Source organism: Chelonoidis abingdonii, chromosome 1 (genome assembly GCF_003597395.2).
Source record: "Chelonoidis abingdonii isolate Lonesome George chromosome 1, CheloAbing_2.0, whole genome shotgun sequence".
In the NCBI taxonomy this organism is placed as follows: Eukaryota; Metazoa; Chordata; order Testudines; family Testudinidae; genus Chelonoidis; species Chelonoidis abingdonii.
Window position 1 is genome coordinate 113,542,769 of NC_133769.1, and position 20,428 is coordinate 113,563,196.

At 42.7% G+C, this 20,428-nt stretch overlaps 1 protein-coding gene across 1 annotated transcript in view; it reads right to left on the reverse strand.

Moving 5' to 3' along the window:
• LOC116825689 (uncharacterized) overlaps nucleotides 1–18,800 on the reverse strand; it is a 47,205-nt gene extending 28,405 nt beyond the window's left edge. Inside the window, exons 1-8 of the mRNA XM_075073023.1 lie at nucleotides 18,757–18,800; nucleotides 18,180–18,269; nucleotides 11,043–11,143; nucleotides 9,642–9,828; nucleotides 8,154–8,582; nucleotides 6,987–7,039; nucleotides 5,671–5,810; nucleotides 656–797 (exon numbers count right to left, since the gene is read on the reverse strand). Of these exons, the coding sequence (XP_074929124.1) occupies nucleotides 656–797; nucleotides 5,671–5,810; nucleotides 6,987–7,039; nucleotides 8,154–8,582; nucleotides 9,642–9,828; nucleotides 11,043–11,143; nucleotides 18,180–18,189 (1,062 nt within the window). The 5' untranslated portion in view covers nucleotides 18,190–18,269; nucleotides 18,757–18,800. The remainder of the gene's footprint in view (nucleotides 1–655; nucleotides 798–5,670; nucleotides 5,811–6,986; nucleotides 7,040–8,153; nucleotides 8,583–9,641; nucleotides 9,829–11,042; nucleotides 11,144–18,179; nucleotides 18,270–18,756) is intronic.
• Between the last annotated feature and the right edge of the window lie 1,628 nt (nucleotides 18,801–20,428).

Below are 20,428 nucleotides of genomic sequence, written 5' to 3' on the forward strand. Positions count from 1 at the left end.
TATGACAAACTTAAAGGAGTTACCGGAACACCAGAGTCCTGAGAAGGAGGCATGGCCACAACCGGAAGAGGCGGGACCTTTAAATACCCAGCTCCTTTAAATCACCCCTGGAGCTACCAGCTGCAGAGGCGGCTGGAAGGCCCAGGGCTCAGGAGCGATTTAAAGGGCCCGGGGCTCCAGCAGCAGGGCTTGGGTGGCAATTTAAAGGGTCTGAGGCTCCGGCTGCTGCAGAGAACCCTGGGTCCTTTGAATCACCACCGGAGCCCTGCTGTATCTATCCCAGGGCTCTGGCAGCTAGGGAGGCTTTTACTGTCAGTCCCTAGGATTAAACTGCAGGAGGTTAGACCTTCTCAATGGAGAGTGTCCTAGAATATAGCATGTACTCCCTATTTGGCTCCAGAAAAGTTTGGATTTAAAGGCTTTCAGGGCACAGCGAAAGCCATATTGTTTTAGTCATTCATTTGTATAATTATGAATGTTTAAGTATGTTGAAGGTGTTTTGTATAGTGGAGCTTCCTCTACTACATGATGCAGGCATGTACAGATGCTTAGGGTTTTTTAAATTGAGTACGTTGATCATAAACTATAGCACTAAACACCAAATGAATGTATAAATAAATAATTACAATAAGGTAATTGCATTGCATTAGCTTACTTGTTGGTTTGATGATGACTGTGATGATTCTTGTATGGAAACAATTTTCTTTATGCCCACAAACTGTATATATTTCTGACATTCAAAGCAGGGAGGTTTCGTGCAATAAAGAACATCATTCTCTTCTATTTTTTTTCTGGATCTGAAAAAAAAAGTAGCATTTATTCTCTGCAAGAGCAAAACAAGAGATCATGATGAGCTGTTCCTCAAATAAATCCTAGGACTTTCCCTGAAGAACCTTATTTATTGTTAGTTCTCTCTGTCCCAGATTTCCCATCTCACTTTACTTCTGCCTTTGAGCTACTCATCATTATAGATATACATTTTCACTTATAATTTACAACAGTAAAGTATTTCTGTCTTAACTGAAACCATTCCAGTCTCGTTGAAGTACTCTGTCTTTTCTCTACAGAGATAAGGGACTAACTTGGACTTCTTTAGGTATAGCTGGAGACCCAACTCTTGGAAAAGGGAAGAGAGCTGTGTGGGTGGAAGTTAGTATTGCTTTGTAAGATCAGTCCTTGAGTAGCCAGTTGTCAAGCTACAAGAAGACTAAAGTTGCTTCTTGATGAAGGTAAGCAGTTCCTACCACTAAAATCTTTGAGAACACCTTTGCGGTCAAAGAGAGGCCAAAGGGAAGTACTCTGTATTGAAAAGGATCCTGGCCTCTGGTGCAGCACAGATATGTCCTGTGTGTGGCTGTATTGCTATATGAAAATAAGCCTCCTGTAGGTTGATGGCTGAAAACCAATCTCGTGTTTCTAGAGAAGGAATTGTAGCTGCCAGAGTCACCATCTGGAACTTCTGAGATAGAAATCTGTTCAGTTGTCTTAGATCTAAGGGTGCTCTCCACCCTCCATCCTACTTTGAGTAAAACTCTTTCCTCCTGTGAGGGGATGGGACCAGTTCTATTGCTTCTAATCAAAAGAGGGAGTGTACTTCTTCACTCGGTATACTTTTGTGGGAGGAGTCCCTGAAGAGGGAGGGGGAAGGGGAGATGGGCGAGACCTATAGTGGTGGCCCGATGTTATAACCTCTCTGACTCACTTGTTTGTTGTAATATGCTGCCAAGGCTATTGGAAATGGGAAAGACGGTCTCCAAAAGTGGAAAGGTGGGCAAAAGTTTGCAGCTTGCAAATTAGAGGTGCGGGAGGAGTAGAGCCCTCAACTGAACTGTCAAAATTGCTGTTTCAGTGATGACAGGGTACTAGCTGAAGGAGGTTGGGAAGCTCTTTTTCGCTGAAATCTGTCTTTTTCTTGTGGGTTTGGTAGTTATATGAAAACAAGAGAACTGAGCAGGGCACAATCTCTAGGCAGTTTGAGGCCTGCTAAATCTCCCCTTGTTTGGAGGGGTGTATATACCCAGAGATCTCAACATGGGCCTAGAGTCCTTCAGCATGTGCAGAGACTCATCTGTAGTTCCTGAGAAAAGTTTGTGACCATCAAATGGGAGGTTTTCAACAATATTCTGAGCCTCTCTCAGGAATCCTGAACAATGGAGCCATGATCCCCTGTGCATGACAACTTCCGTGGAGATGGATCTAGTGGCAGTGTCTGTGGCATCCAAGAATGGTTGGAGAGACGTTCTGAGTAATAACTGACACTCCTTAATGATGGCCTGGAAATGTTCTCTATGCTCCTGTGGAAGATGTTCAATAAAGGATGTGAACTTATAATTCGTGTAGTCATACTTGGCTATGATTGCCTAATAACTTGTGATCCAAAATTGAAGGGTTGCGGATCATTATGCCTTCTGTCCAAAAAGGTTTAACCTTGTCATGGCCCTTGTCATGAGGAGTAGATCTGGAATAATGCTGTCTACTCTCCTCACTTACATCATCCAGCATCAGAAAATAGGGTTGGGATAGGAAAATTAAAATTCTGAGTCCCTGGGAGGAAGATAATATTTCTTATCCATCCATTTACAAGTTGATGATTTGGTGGCGGGAGTTTGCTACACAGTCTTTGCTGGATGCAGGAGTGCTTCATTAATGGGTAGCACAACCCGAGTGGGTGTTGCCGACAGCAAAATGTCCAGGACCTTGTAATGTGAGTCTTTAACTTCCTCAAGAGATGTCTGGAGGGTGTCTGCCAGCCCCTTCACAAAGTCTTGGAACTGACAAAAATCATTGGTTATCAATGGTGTGCAGGCATTAGTGCCTCATCTGGAGATGCATACAAAACAGGGGCTTAAGGAACCTCTCAGTCTGCCCTAACTTCCTGTTCCTCAAAGGTCTCCTTACGCTGGGGTTTTGGTGCCGGAGACTATGTGACCCTAATTTCCTGGTGCAGTGGAGCTGGAGATCTGGCAAATTGTAGCTAATATGCTGCCAAAGGATCCCAGTATGTCCACTGGGGAGACCAATACCAGAGAGCGGGTGATACCCAAGACTGAGCCCACCATCCCTAATATCAAAGCATGGATTCATTTAGTGATGTGAAGTGGAACCCTACACTGATAAAAGGGCGAATGACTAAACGTCTCTTTCATCCTCCTTATTGTCCTCCAAAGGCGGGGGCAGAAGAAAAGGGTGGAGAATCCTGTAGCACCAGGAAGCACCAGTAATCCAGAGATTGGGGTCTCAGTACCAAGAGTTGTTTGTTACCCATAAGCAATGGGGACGCCAACTCATCAAACACTTGCAAATCCCTGGAGTAATGGCATTCCTGTGGTACTGAGTGGGTAAGCACTGATGCAGCAGTTGACTAGGGCAGTATCGTTGGTTTGGAGCCCACAGGTGTCAGGGCTGAAGGTATGTGCTTCAATGTTGTCAGTACCAATGTGGAAAGGCACCATTGGTAAGTCTGAAATAGATGGCCCCAATCTGGAGGCAGATGGTAGCGGGGTCCTGCCAGTGCCATGTTTCTCCAAAGTGCTCCACAATCTGGTACCCGAAGAAGTTTTTAGCCTCCATGGGACCAAGTCAAGAGGCTGAAGCCTCTGACACTGTAAACCTAGTAGGAGATTGGGACTTCTTGAGAGCTGCTCCTTGCGGTGAGAGACTGAGTGCCTCTTCTTCGGACTCTTCCTTGAGTCCTCTGAGCTCCTCCCCTTCTTAGACAAGACCTTAGCCGAAGTCAAAGGAGCACTGGATCTGTCTGGAGATAAATGTATGGGGAGGGAGTCTCCTGAGCTGACTTGGAAGCAGGTCAAAGGGAGTGCTCCATCATCATCAGCTTCAGTTTGATCTCCTAATTCTTCCAAGCTCTAGATTTTAGAACCAGGCAAAAGTTACACTTCTGGGAAATGTCAGTTCTGGGTGCCAAATTTCAGAAAAGATGTGGACAAATTGGAGAAAGTCCAGAGAAGAGTAACAAAAATGATTAAAAGTCTAGAAAACATGACCTATGAAGGAAGATTGAAAAAATTGGATTTGTTTAGTCTGGAGAAGAGAAGACTGAGAGGGGACATATTAACAGTTTACAAGTACCTAAAAGGCTGTTACAAGGAGGAGGGAGAAAAATTGTTCTCCTTAACCTCTGAGGATAGGACAAGAAGAAATGGGCTTAAATTGCAGAAGGAACAGTTTATGTTGGACATGAGGAAAAAGTTCCTAACTATCAGGGTGGTTAAGGACTGGAATAAATTGCCTAGGAAGGTTGTGGAATCTCCATCATGGGAGATTTTTAAAGGTTAGACAAACAGGTGTCAAGGATGGTCTAGATAATACTCAGTATTGCAATGAGTGCAGGGGACTGGACTAGATGACCTCCTGAGGTCCCCTTCCAGTCCCACGATTCTATGTCTATGGTGTTGGACTCTCCTAAGCAACAGCTACCTGTACAGTGGCTGTTGCTCATCTTGATAGCCTCCCGATGAGAAAGGCAGTGTTTGAAACCTGGGGAGCCAAGCATGCCCAGTCAGGCCAAATAAGCTCCCCAGAAAAAGTGGGGGAGAAAAAAGGAGGAGAGGAAACATGGAAACCTCTCATAACTATCTAACTACTTCTATACTAGCAACATCTAATACTAATTAGAAACACTAAACTAACTAAATAACTATAAAACACACTGAGGCACACATGAGGCAGACACGCTAGAGCTCCTTCTCATGCCAAGATGGTAGAGAAGGAACTGAGGGTGGTTCACGCGCGCAGCCCTATATACCTTTGGAGTATGCCATGAGGTTGTATAGAATGTACACATGGGCTGAACGGACACTGCTAATGGAAAATCTCCTATGAAGGGCAGGAGTGGCACATGCACACCTGAAGTGGAATACCTATAGGGAAACTACTCAAAGAAGTGTCTGTTTTGAAGGGCAGGAAAGTTCTGTAATTCTAGTGTATCTGAACCTCAGCTAGTCTTAATCTGCTTCTAACACAGCTGCTTGCCTATTGCTAAGGCAGTGACAATGCCAGCCAAAACATCTTCTCTCCTTCTTCTCCAGTACCACAGTTAAGTGCCTGCACAAGGAACAGTGCCATTTGCTTGTTGCTAGGCAATGGAAGTAGAACATTTTCTTCCCAAAATGGCCAGTCTCTGCTATCAACAAAGTAGATAGTAGCAGTGCTGCCCTCATCAGCTCCTCACATATACAGATTAAATAACTCACCAGCCACTACCATTGCCACCAAAATCCTCAAGGCAACCCACCTCCCACTACTGTTCCTGTCCTAAGGATCAGCTGATGCTGTCAGGTAAATCTTTCAAAAGGTGCTTGGAGCTTCATGTTGTGGGGAGGAAGTAGGCATGTTGGGTAACTATTCCTGAAGAGTGGAATATGAGGTGTTATGGTGAAAAATTTGTGAAAACCCTTTGTTAAAAATTTTGATAGCATTTTGATTACTGTGCTCAGAGGTGTAGAATATTAGTAGTCCCAGGGGGAAATAAATTACTGAGCAAACACCAGGTGAGGTGGTCAAAGGTGAATGCTGAATGCAATTTATATCATGGGTCCGCAATTAATCACATGGATATTACAACTGCATTGATAAATAGTATCATAAAGAATTTATGTAAAACCACTGAATTATTTTTAAACAAACAAACAAATAAATAATAACAACAACAACCTGAATAGTAGAGCATTTGCTTCAGCATGGATAAGGACTGGTCCTTTTGCTGTTCCTGACTCTTTTTTGATGTTTCTACCTGCACAAGGCAGGTTTGCAAATATTGCACCAACAGGGTATCCATTATAACCTGCCCCAAACTAAGAAAAAAATTAGTAGAACTTAACAGAGCTGTAAGATAACAAGAATGACTACGAAAAATAAGACACATATCACTGTAGTTTAAATAAAGATAAATACAAATACATGAAATTGCCTCTCTTTTTTTTTAAGACACACACACAGTTTTCATGTTTGAGAAAAGTTTGCAATATACAATAGTTACATCACTTTTACTTCTCAGGGATTTTTCTACTCAAATACTCAGTCACTGCCTACTATCGAGACCAATTATTTCTTACATATATACATCAGTCTGAGAGCCCTATAATGAAAGTAATATACACTATTTTGTATATTTTAATAAATTATTTCCCAAATTGTTTTGAGGCAATTTTGCCAATTTACCAGACTAAAATATTTCAACTGCACCAGCAAATAACCTTCTCACCCTCACTATCCCATTCAAAACCACTAACTACTGTGCATACTTTTTCCCTGCATCCAGTGACCTCAAAATTCCGCCACCATCATAATATCTTTCCCTTCCTACCTTAATAATATAGTTAGGGTTAGCTTCTTTGCTGGGCCATGGTGAATCACTTGTCTGGATTTCAATGATAAAATGTTATCATTATTGTTACTGTGTTTATCGTTAAGTGATTAGGAGCTAGCCTTCTGAGGGAAAGGAGGCTGGAAGTGAAATCCAGAATATTGGAAGAGGGAGGTGTCAGGAACTGTTAGCTGCAATTACACAAAAAGAAAGTATGTTTCTTTAAATGAACCGTACGTGGTATCCTAGAAACTGTAGGTGTTTTAATAAGTATTTTTAAGTTTTCAAAGAGGTGAGAAAGGTACAAGGCCGGATTCTGATGCAGTTATCTTGATGTAAAATGAAGTCTAGCGTAACTAAGATTAGATTAAAAATCTCGTCACCAAGGCCCAATGATAGGGTTTGCATTATCACTGAGTTACAGAAGTGATTGAGAGTGTGGCCAAAAAGCTCGGGGCTCCTATGGGGTATTGCACTTTATACACTTTACTAAGGGCTAATACTGAAGGCTTTATCTGCTTGTAAGGTAGGTACATTAATGCAGCCATGACCAGCCAGGTAACAGTGGCAAAACCTGGAAGTGCCAGTACTAGTATACTTATTAGCTAATGCACTGGAGAGAGTGAACATTAAAGGAAGTGCATGAAACATTTGCCATACTTACAAAATATCCGTTCTGACTGTATAATACGCAACCAACACCTCGATCTGGATCATCTTTTATAAGAAAAAGAGCATTTTATATCACTTTAGTGGTAAGACTTAAATATTATATTGTGTCTTAAGGTGTCACGCTTTAGAATATTGAAACAGAATGTATAAGTAGATTGATCTGTCTAAACTACCACAAATACAGAGCATACACTATATTAATACATTATCTAGATAGCAAGATATACACCGTTTTTATGGAAAGGCATTATTATAATCAGATACAAAGAAAAGCATATTTCATCACAACACAACAACCCAATGTAAAGTTTTTCCTTGATTAGTAATCTCAAAATATAAACACAATACAAAACCCTGAAAATGGAACATAAAACGTTTTATGTACACATTAATTGGGTATGGGGAGGACTCCAAATGCAAGGCTATTTACATACATAGTTTTACCACAAACAGACAATTTTATACACTTTTCCTGGTAAACTACAAATGCAAAAGAAGAATGAGCAAGTATAAGTACTTTATTATCAAAAAATGTGTCAGTTGCTTAATATAGTAACTGATCATTTTCATCTGACATTATCACAAGAAAATATTCAGAGTCCAAAATCATGAAACTAAAAAATATCTAAATATAAACATTCACACATGCACACAATCCAGTGAGTCAGAATTATGGATGCTGTGTTGTGGTGAAATATGTACTTCTTTGTACTCGATACAAAACTTTTGTTTATGTTTATTAGCTAGACATTGTAAGATTTACTTATCATTTCCTTGCTTTTAATTGCTTAGGTTTTATAAATGATTTTAGATAAGAACATGGTTGTCACTTAGTAATCTTCACTGTTTTTAAACAAAGCTTTTTGGGTTTGAAATATGATAGTGTGATTCAAAATAACTTGTTTGCAATTTCACTTGAACTGATTTGAGTTTAAGTCTATTTTGACTCAAATGTAGTACCAGATATGATTTCAATAAACATATTTTATTTAAATGAAAAAATATTTATTTAGATCCTGGGTGAGGAAAGCATACCAATTCCTTTGTTATCAACTTGAGTTATGAAATATTTGGCTTAGCTCTAGCTACATTTATTAGGAAAAAATACCTGGTTTTCATATTTGTTTGCTATTTTTTCCTGTATTTTCAGTATACTTACCAGATCTTGCTGCTAAAAGATAACAAAGCTGCAATGCATGTGTGTGCATTTTTTCCACATCGATATTTTCTTTTTCTTCAAATTCTCCATGGGGACAATGTAGTAAACAATCAAGGCAACACAATGCATTCTTCATCTGCTCTGCACATATCCTTATATGGCCTTGCATATTAAGCAATGAACAATTTTTTTCCATGTCTTTAGGGACAGCCTCAGCATAATGGGACCTGCATTCTGTGCACTTGTATATTTTGATTCTAGATGAAATCTTAAATACAGTGTCAGAGTCTGCGATTGGTAGAAAAACACTGCTACTTATACTACTTCTGAGAAACATTTGGTCAACTTGCTTGAGATCTTCCTCAACTGCTGAATCTTCCCCTTTTAGTTCTGGAGACACTGGCCAGTAATAGACTGAAGAAACTGATCCTAAAGATGAACATTTAGACTGATTTACAATACAATTCAACCAGACAGGCTCATTAATGCCTACATTTCTTGATAACAATGATGGGCCTAATTCTCTGTTGCAGTGCTGCCAGTATGTGCAACACTGTTGGTGCATTCTAGTGTCAAAAAAATAATGTAGTTGGCCACAGAGAATATCCCCACCCCAGTACAGAGGGCTCCTTGGATGCTGTAGAATCACTGTAACAGCTACTGTCACACCCCTCATGCCTGAGGCCAGTAGAGAGAGCATGGTTGAGAAAAGGAGCCAGGGCCAGGTTAGCCCTACACCCTGCTGTTCTAACTTTTGCTAGGGGCTGGCCTGGTGCCCAGCCAGCCCAGCAGTGGGAGGGCATAAAAGCAAGCTTTGAACCACCATCTTGGGCTGTAGCATGTGGTCCTCCGGGCAGGGGAGGCTCTATGTATTTTGCTGCCCCAAGCACGGCAGTCAGGTGGCTTTCGGCAGTGCACCTGCGGACGGTCCGCTGGTAACGTGGATTTGGCGGCATGCCTGCGGGAAGTCCGCCGGTCCCACGCCTTCGGCGTACCCACAGCCGAATTGCCGTGGAAGTCGCGGGACTGGTGGACCTCCCGCAGGCATGCCACTGAAGGCAGCCTGACTGCTGCCCTCATGGTGACCATCAGGCTGCCCCCTGCAGCTTGCCACCCCAGGCATGCACTTGCCGCGTTGGTGCCTGGAGCTGCCCCTGCCTTCAGGACAGGGGAGCCAAAAACTGAGAGTTATATATTTTTGGACCTGCTTCATAAGTGGATCCTGACACAAGCTCACATTACATGACATGAGAACTACAATTTATGACCCTAGCCTGCAAATTGTTCCCAGGCAAGTAGTTTCACTGATTTCAAAGGGACTACTTACATGAATAAAGGACTACTTTTGAGAGTCAGGATTTGCAGGACTGAGCTCCATAAGATAACATGATTTTTTCAAACCTGATATTCAGTATGGGCTTATTTCTGACCTCCTTACTCAAAAAAACCTCCCATTGACTTAAATGGGTTAGTCAGTTTATTATTTACCTTGAATGAGAACTGTAGTACAGGTGGAGCAGGGTTTCCTGGACAAGTACACAGTGCAGTTATTCAAAGAACAGGGAACGTTCAGCATGATATGTTGCACAGCATGTAGGTTTTCTCTGGAGCAGCTCATTGCTACCACTTTGTGTATTTTGTCTGACTCACACACAACAATCCCAGTTTTATTGAACTGAAAGAAAATAATGTGACTTACTATTTGTTTGCAAATTTTATTTTACAAACACCTATGTTTTAAAATGCAGCTTCAACACATTACAGATTTGGCTACACTGTATGTAAGTACATTGATTCTTCAGTCCTAATAACATTTGGCTCTTAATTTGTCTTTCTGCTTTATCAGTCCTATGAATATTTATTTACTTGTTCATTATTAATTCACTATCTTTATATGCGTATGCTGTTTCTGAATGGACACAATCAGTCTCCCTGTGAAGTCACTGATGAAACTCCAAGCGACTTCAAGCAAGCAAGATCAACCCATAGTTTTCTAGAACACCCTCACGTGAAATTTATGAGCAAAAAGGAAGCGTGACTTTGTGAGGAGTCTAAATCATTTCTATCAGGTTCGTTTGTCAGCATTATATTAACTGTAATGGATCCAGTAAGGCAGAGAGACATTAGATTGCAAATTTTTTGGATGAGAAACTATATCCATGTATAATGGTATGTTTATACAGTGCCCAGCACAATAAGGACCTAATCCTTGTAGGTGGCTTTGGATTCAAATAATAGATAATATTATCTGACAAAACTTTCTTAATGAAGTTAGTGTATAAATTAAGCTCAGCCAAATTCACTCTTAAAGGTAAAATTCTAGTCTTCTCTGTGGAGGCAGTAAATGGAATAATCTACCTGAGGGGGTTTCACATGTTATTCAAATATCTTAAAGAACAGTAGCATACTAGTTAATATGGCCCATTATGCACAGGAAGGATGGAAAGTGATCAATAACAATAATATTTAACACATAAAACGTTTTACATTTTAAAATTGCCGTACAGTATGAATTAATCTCCATAGCCCCCCTGGGAAGTAGGCAAGTGAGCATTACTATCCCCATTTAACAGATAGGAAAACTAAAACAGAAGTCTTGTATACACTAGCCTTTTTCCAGAAATCTCCCACCACCATACTACTTACCAGCAAGTATGCTAAGAATTATGGTATATTGATATGATATAGTGGCTGTGAATGATCACATCTCAGCTGTTATCTAATCAGGGAACTGAGCTCTTTATGTAACTGTTCATCTGCTTACTGACTGAAAACTAAATGGTATTGATTACTGTTGGCACCTGTTAATTGACATTATCAGTGATTTTAAGGGTTCATCCCCTTTTATTGGAAAGAAACACCTCTTTGCAGTGACATCTCATTTCATACCTTTTCAGATGGGCTAACACACATTGGAGAATTCTCCATATGAAGGGCTAGAAACATACACATGTCTTTTTTATTTCCTAAACGTGTGGCAATCTTGTAACCTACATAATTTCAAAGAAAGAAAAAGACATATTCAATAGACATATTCAAAAAGAGCTCCAATCCATCTTGTTAAAAACCCTGTCAACTGTTGTAATACAGGTAATTTACAGAGCATCTATCATGAAAAAAACAAACAAACAAAAAACACTTTGGATGAAAACTTGGCATCACTGAAGTAAATGGGGCTAAGATTTAACCCTTGGGCACCTTCTAACTATAAGGACAATGAAGCTCTGGAACAGGCTTCTGTGATGCTGGCAGACCAGGTGCCAGCGCTTGCCAAGGCCTCTAGACATCACTGAACACTGACAAATGCATAGCTGGAAACCAGTCTGGCTCACCTGTGCGTTAGTATTTTTACAACAGATGTTGAGATTATAAGAATGTGTTTAGTGGAATGCTTGTGTGGAAATCTCACTTGTAGTAGTCTCGGACACTATCCGGTGGTCTAGAGACATTTACATCGAACACATCACCGGCCACCGCCAATACCAGGAGTGAGCCAATGTGGCTCCAGGCACCCACGGGGGGGAGGGGGAAACCCTTACAACCCCCCTACCAAACCATATCCCCTGAGTCCTGAACTTACCAATCTGGATCCCACCACGTGAGGGTCACCCTGTCCCCATTACCCGGCCCGCTTACTCATACCCACGACTGTGTGTAGCCCACTCTATGAGCGATGTACCCTCACTGCCCCCCTACTATATCTTGACCCCAACCACCGTACACCCCGCATTGGGGACATTACAGGCTGTGTGTACTATATGCTGAACCGTAACCAGTTGCCAGCGTCCCCCCATGCTCTGTATGTTTCCCCCGATGACCAACGACTGACACATCAAACCCTTTGTATCACCTTTCTTTAATATTTTCTAATAAACATTTAAATCTGTATCCCTTGTTATAAGGTAATATGGAAGGGTTTGCTTTGTACTATGAAAGTGTTTGCTATGAAACTGACACCCCCACACACACCCCCGCACTTCACCCCCACACAGGAGAGAAGAATTATCAAGTGTGAAATACTAGTTTATCATAGGAAGTATCATTTCCTCCCCAGCAAAATAAGGCCTGTAGGCACCAGACAAACCAAGGTGTAACACCAGTTGATGAATCAACTTTGTTGATTGCTTCCCCCACACCCATGAAATGGATACATGCACAAACCCTCCTCCCATCACAGCTTGAATGCTGGGGGAAGGGAATAAAAGTCCCTGTTAAGGATAAATTGTTATCACTATGCTGCTTGGAATTTGGAGAGGGCAACAATTCTAATAAACAAGGGATTTGCTTAGGCTGGGTTAGTCCTAAAGGACATATTGAGCTTGCGCATGACAGCAGCTACTATTATCTTTTGAAACCTGAGAGTAACTCATTTGTGTATGTACGTTTACCTGCTTTAAACTTAGAGACCAGCATTTCTCAAACTGGGGTCTGCGGACCCCTGGGCAGTCCCCGAGGGTACCCCAGGAGGTCGACAGGCCCCACTGATCAACTCCTTCCCCTCCCTCCCTCAATTCCTCCCCCTCCCTTCCAGCGCCTTCTGCATGCTAAAAGTCTAACGGTGCAGCTGGGCTAAGCCAGGCTTCCTACCTGTCCCGGCCTCACACTGCTCCTGAAAGCAGCCATCGTGTCCTTGGGGTGGAAGAGAAGGAGAGGGGGGGTCTCTGTGGACTGCCCCCACCCCAAGCACCGACTCTGCAGCTCCCATTGGCCAGGAACTATGGCCAATGGGAGCTGTGGAGGCAGCGCCTGCGGGCAGCGTCAGCACGCGGAGACCCCCTTGGCTCCCTGCCTAGAAACTGCTGCCAGACAGATGTGCAGGTCAGCTGCTGTTGGGGCCACTCAAGGTAAGCGCTGCCTGGCCAGAGTCTGCACCCTGTACCCACTCCCATACCCAAATTCCCTCCCAGATCCTGCACCCCCTCCCACACCCAAACTCCCTCCCAGAGCCCACACACCCCCGCACCCAAACTCCCTCTCAGAGCCCAGAGCCCTCACCCCCTCCCACACCTGTCATAGCTTCCTACTCAGATTTGAACCTTAGTGTTCATAAACTGAGAAGCTAGCATGAACCCTCTAAGCTTAATTACCAGCTTAGATCTGATATCGCTGCCACCAGCCAAGGATTCCAGGGCTTGGCTCCCTCTGGTCTCCCAAAACCTTCTCTGGGGGACCCCAAGACTCAGAAGCCCTGAGTCTTACCACAAAGGGAAATAACCCCCCTCCCCTTGTCTTCTCTTTACTTCCTCCCCAGGCTTCCCCTCCGTGGGTTAATCATGAAGATTACTGTACTTAAACTCCTTGAATTACAAACAGAGAGGAAATCACCCTTCCCCTCCCTCCTTCTTCCCCTGAGGCTGCACAGAGTTCACCCTCCATAAATCTAACACAAGAGAATTTCCCTTCCCTTCGTTCCTTAGCCTACTCAAGAGAACTCAAACAGGTCTTAAACAGAAAGCTTATATAAAAAAGAAAGAAAAAACACATAAACATAGTCTCTGTATCAGGTTGACATACAGGGTCAATTGCTTAAAGAAAAAATGAATAAACAACCTTATTCAAAAAAGAAATACAATTTAAACATCCAGCAACTATACACATGTAAATACAAAAACAATATAAAAACTATATTGTCTTATGCCTGTACTTACAACTAGGAAACAGAAGATTAGAAGCTGAAGAATAGAAAGATCCTCTCAAGCCGAGAGACAGACAAAAGACACACACCCAAATTCCCTCCCTGAGCTTTTGAAAAATCTGGTTTCCTGATTGGTCCTCTGGTCAGGTGTGTGGTCCTCTGTTAACCCTTTACAGGTAAAAGAAACATTAACCCTTAGCTATCTGTTTATGACACACCCAAACTCCCTCCCAGAGCCCACACATCCCCCGCACCCAAACTCCATCTCAGAGCCCAGAGCCCTCACCCCCTCCCACACCCAAACTCCCTTCCAAAGCCTGCACCTCACATCTCCTCTATGATGTTATCTGATTAAAATATGACCATGTAGATCACTGTTGCTACCACTTTTATATAATTGCAACAAATATTGTACAAAAGTTGTCAAGCAAGTTGTCTAAGGAAAGGTTATGATTTGCTGAATATGATTATGCTATTTGTATGCATGTATCATTTTTTGTATTTAAAGTTACAAGTATTGGCTCTCTACCTGGATTTCAAATATGCTCCGGGGCAATGCCCACAAGGTGTTTACCCTGCACATCTTGAAGGGATTATTCAAGTTAAGTGGCCCATCAAAAGAACACTTAGCTCACAATGGAAGGCGCCTATTTACTCTTAATAGAATTTCCTGCTATGACTAAGCAAAATCATGCATGGACATGTGACTTGCTCATGTGACTCCAAATTCCATCTTTTACCTGTAATTTTCCACTAGCTGTCATAAGGGCTTTGTTTGAAACAATGGATTTCTCTCATGGCAGAAGCTATAAAAGGTGCTGGAAACATCTCATTTTTGCCTCTTTTCTGCTCAAACCTCTGGACAATGGACTTGTACTAATGGGAGCATTCTAACCAAGGACTGAGGCCCTTCCTTTGGAAGCAACCAGAGACTTAACAAACGCACAGTTTATTCCATCACTGCTATAAGCCTGAACCAAGGACTTCGCAATTGCTGTATGTATTTGATTCCTTTAACTCTCACTTTTCTTTCTTTCTTTCTTTCCATAAATAAAACTTTAGATTTTAGATACTAAAGGACTGGCAACAGCATGATTATTGTGTAATATCTGAGTGGTATAGTGACCTGGGTGTGTGGCTGGTCCTTTGGGAACAGAATAACACTTTGTTTGATGAAACTGGTTTTAAAGAACCACTCATCTTTAAGTCTAGTGTCTGGGTGTTGAATCCAGGACTGGGATGCGTAAGGAAACTGCTTTTCTGACTTCTTGTTAGCCAGTGTGGTGAAACAGTTTACTTGTGTTGCTGGTTTGGTATATCTTATGGGAGAATAACCACCAATTTTGGGATGTATCTGCCCTATTTCTCAGCAGTTTGTCCTGAATTTGGTATTCTCAGTTGTGATCCACGAAGACACGCTGACATCCTCCCATACCCAAATGCCTACCCAGATTCTGCCCCCCTGCACCCAAGCTCCCTCCCAGAGCCCACACCTCTTCCTGCATCCCAACCTCCTGCCTCTCCCAGCCTGATGAAAGTGAGTGGGAGTGAGGGAGAGCCAGCGACGGAGGGAGGGGGTATGGAGTGAGCATGGGACGGGGCCTCGGAGAATGGGGCAGGGCAAGGGCTGACTGGGGAAAGGGCTTGGGAGTCCCCAGAAATGTGTTCATCAACATAGGGGTCCTTGGGTTGCTAAAGTTTGAGAACCGCTGTTGTAGATAGCTCACTCATTTATTTTTGTAGTTAATACATCTTTAGTTAGTTTATTACAGGATTAGCTACAAGCCTTGCATTTGGTGAGAGATCTAGGTGCAACTGACCTGGGATAAGTGACTGGTCCATTGGAACTGAGAGTAATCTGAATTTTGTTGTGCTTTCTGGTATATGGGACCATCTATCACAAAAGTCAGGCTTGCCTGGGTGGAAAGATAGACCAGAGTGCCCAAGGGAACTGTGTGTGACTCCATGTTATCGTAGAATCATAGAACCACAGAGTTAGAAGGGACCACAAGGGTCATCTAGTCCAGTGGTGCTCAACCTTACCAAACTACTGTACCCCTTTCAGGAGTCTGATTTGTCTTGCATACTCCCAAGTTATATTTCACTTAAAAACTACTTCCCTTACAAAATCAAACATAAAAATACAAAGGTGTCACAGCTCACTATTACTGAAAAATTGCTTACTTTCTTATTTTTACTATATAATTATAAAATTAATTTGAATTTAAATATTGTACTTACATTTTAATGTATAGTATATAGAGCAGTATAAACAAATCATTGTCTGTATGAAATTTTACTTTGTGCTGACTTCGCTAGTCCTTTTCATGTAGCCTGCTGTAAAACTAGACAAATATCTAGATGAGTTGATGTGCCCTCTGGAAGACCTCTGCATACCCTAGGGGGTACATGTATCCTTGGTTGAGAACCACTGATCTAGTCTAACCACGTTAGGGCTATTATAGTGCTTGTGGAGTTCACACTTGTTACTTGGTTTGTGAAATCTAAGAATAGAACATACAACCAATTTGAGGATTGTAGCCCTGCTTCTTGACAGTCTGCCCTGAGGCTGGCACCCATGTTCATGAGCCACTCCGGGTAGCCTGACAATTTCTAAGGCAGGTTGTGTAATCCACCATTGGAGGTTTTTTAGGCCTTGGCTACACTGGCGCTTTACAGCGCTGCAACTTTCTCCCTCAAGGGTGTGAAAAAACACCCCCCTGAGAGCAGCAAGTTACAGCACTGTAAAGTGTCAGTGTAAACAGTGCCCCAGCGCTGGGAGCGTGGCTCCCAGTGCTGTAAGCTAATCCCCTCGGGGAAGTGGAGTACCTGCAGCGCTGGGAGAGCTCTCTCCCAGCACTGGCATCGCGACCACACTCGCACTTCAAAGCGCTGCCGCGGGAGCGCTCCCGCGGAAGCGCTGTAGAGCTGCAAGTGTAGCTAGACCCTCACACTTCAAAGCACTGCCGCGGGAGCCATGTAGCCATACCCTAAGAATAGGTTAGACAAACTTCTTTCAGGGATGGTCTAGGTTTATTTGGTCCTGCCTCAGCACAGGGAGCGGGACTTGCTGACCCTTCCAGGTTTTTTGTTTTGTTTTGGAGTTTTTTGGTTTTACACAGCTGTATGCAAAAAACAAACACACAGCAAAAACAAAGCCCCTAGATTTCTTCACTACTCACCAGCCAGCCTACACATTGGATGAGGCAGGGATCTTACAGAAAAAATAATGGGCCAGATCATCAACTGATGTTAATTGGCATAGCTCCATTGCCTTCAAGGATCTGTCCCAGGATATCATTGCATACGTTAGGACTGAATCATACATCATATTCACAAAAGGAAAGAGTTAAGGTCAGACAACCTCAGCTTTGGTATTTGCTGAATTCTGAGTATTTCACATTACACCCTTTATATTATTTGTAACAATTTTTCTATGGAATTTCTTATATTTACTAAAACATCAATAAATCCATTATGTGGAACAATTTGCTAGACACAGAATGCTCTGTTCTGCATGAGATTGATACTCACTCCACTGCATCAGTTTTACCTATTTAACTTTATAGACCAAAATGAAGTTACACTGGATAAGACCAGTATAATGGAGCAGGGAATCAGGTCCAAGATGTGCAGCCTTGCCTCTGTTGATGCCCAGTCACAACATTATTGAAGTCTTTCAGATGACTTCAACAAATGTTGGATTGGGCCTCAAGTAAGTGAAATCCTGAGTACTGAGGCACACACGCCAGATATAATAAAGGATTTTAGAAAAATAATTATTAGTGATTTAATGTTGTTCACACTGGAGCAAGTGGTTGAAAATTATTTTCTACTCCACCCACTTTTTCCTTTAAATTACATTGGAAATTGATTCTTACAAATATTCCACATCTTTCATCAAACTTATCAGTGGTACCTACCACTTTGTTCATTAACTGCTTAGTTCTCAGGCCTGGTGGACTATCTTTTGTTTACCATATTTTACCTATTATAAGACTCCCATATTTTATACATTGCTTTATAAATAGTAAGGCACTAGTCTCCTACTAAGAACCATATAGGCCTGTGACCTATGGGTCCCTTCTCATAATGTTGTACATCCCCACTATTATTTCCTCTAGAGCCACCATCCACAAGTGGGCAGAAAGAAGTTGTTGTGCTCCTGATTTATGATTGGAGCCCCTAAATGCTACCACAATACTGACAAGCAATAAATAAATAGTAATAGATCTGGGCTGCCACAAATTTCCTGCATGTCCGTAAGCAGCTTGGATCTACACATCAGATCTACCAGGAAGAGCCCAATTGTCAAATGTGTAAATATTTTTAACTGGGTACCAATTTCTTCTATTAGTCATCTCAAAATATAAGACAAAAGAAATACAAACCCCGTTCCATGTCTGACTGTAAAGAGTCTCTTCCTTTGGAAAATATTTCAGAATGTCTTCTTTCCTTTCTCTTTCTTTCATCTGATATCACTGTGGTAAAGAGAGATTATATCATTACATCCATAATCAAAATTGTACATTGTGCTTACAAATGTGTTTTAAAACCATATAATAAACCCTTTTCCTCCATATGAATGAAAGGTACATGAACAAGAAATTTTGATGTGTAATATCACAGCCTCATACTTTTTGCCAGCAAAGTAAACCTTCATAAAAATAAGAAAAGTGAGCCCTTCTCTGTAATTAGATTAATTCAAACGTAATATCTAGTTATTTGTAGGAGAACAATAACATTAATATTTCAACTTCTCACAGAGTACTAGAGACACATTCAGTAAATATTGCACCATCATTTTGGTGTGTCCTCTCCATTTTCTTCTGTTATTAAGTCCAATTTCTACTTCTCTTTTAAGGAATTGTTCACTATTGGTGACTGAAAGAACCTTTACGTTGTATATTCTAAACACTTAAATAAAAAGCCATTTAATATCACAGAGTAAATTTATGCTTTTCTTACCTGTTTCTCTATTACCAAGAGCATTTGCTTCACAGAGATTTAAAAGGCTTTTAAAGAGCAGAAGTGAAACTAAAAAGCTACTTTCAGTTCATTTGTCTGTCCGGATCATAAGCTATTTCCTGTTGATGTTGTAATAGCTCAATCTGTTTTATATTGCTGTGTGTACTATTTAAAATTCACAGTGTTTATTAAACAAGATTAATTCTCTGAAATAATGGAAATGGACCAGACTAGTGCAGGGTATGAAGATAAGCTCCAAAAATGCCCTTTGAAATGATGAACCAGAGGGTGCTTTATTTTGTACTTTTCCCATCTCTAGCAAAAAAATTATGTCCCTGCTTTTAAATGTTAATTTGCAAGTGAATAGCTCCTTGCTTCTGATTATGGAGTAATGTACTGGAGAGCAGGGGCAGCGAGTTGTATGGGCCCGTGGTGCCCAGGCTTCAGCAAATTCAGGGCCAGGGGGACCCAGTTCCACCAATGTTCAGGGACAGGTCTCTCTCTCTGCCCTGCCTGCCTCCCACGCCCGCCTCCCTTGGGCATCCCTGCCTGCAGTGGGCGGCTGCCCCGTGAAGCTCCTTGCTGCGCTGCCATGCCGGCCGCTGCCACAGGCTGAGGCAGTGGCTGCTGTGCCTGCAGAGGAAGGTGAGGAGGAGGCGCATGGCAGCCTTCCCTCTCCCGCCTCCCCAAGTAGGTGATTCCTGACTGGACCTCCTGAGCTGCAGCGTGGGGGCGGGCAGGGGGGTAGACCTTGGGTGAGTGTCGTGCCAGGGGGCCAGAGGGGGTCCCCTCCCCTGGAGCTCGCTGCTGCCAGTGGGGACAGGGCTGGGGGGAGTCCTCACTGGCCCCCAGCCCCAGGGCAGCCTGCCTGCTACACCCCAAACTCCTTATCTTGGGCCTACTCCCATGCCCTGCACTCCCTCCCACACCCCAACCCTCCTTCCCAACCCAGAGCCTGCACCCAAACGCCCTCCTGCACCCAGAACCACAAAGCCCTTCCCACACCCTCTTCTGTACCCTAACCCTCTGTCCCAGCCCAGAGCCCACACCCAGCACCCACTTCTTCCCAGAGCCCGCACCCAAACTCTCTCCCAGATCCTGCACCCCAAACCCCCTCCTGCACTCAAACTCCCTCTCAGAGCCCACATCTCTCCTGCAACCCAACCTCCTGCCCCAGCCCAGAGCCCATACCCAGCACCCAACCCCCTCCCAGAGCCCGCATCTGTCCTGCACCCAAACTCCCTCCCAGAGACTTACACAGGTGCATGGCCTTCCTTAGGATTTATGGGGCCCTATGCCGGATGGCAGCCCAAGCTCACAGTCTGGTGGGGAAGGGGGAGGCGGGATGAGACAGCAAAGGATAATGAGATGCCCAGCCTGCCTCATGGTGGCGGAGAGTCACAGTTCCCTGCAGAGACTCCCATACCCTCTCCCTCATGCAGAATGGACATGAAGAAAGTACCTAATTAAAAGCACTAAAATTTGGGAATAAAAAATGTCAGTCACAGGTTTTTTTGATATGCCCTGAAGTTTGTCAGAGATTTATTTGCAAAAACTTCGTAGTTAGGGTGAGTCAGCTGTCCTGCTGAATACAACATTACATATAATGGAATACATGATGCAGCTCTTCTCTGTTTTACATTTTCTTAATCAGTATTTCTAAGCTGAATTT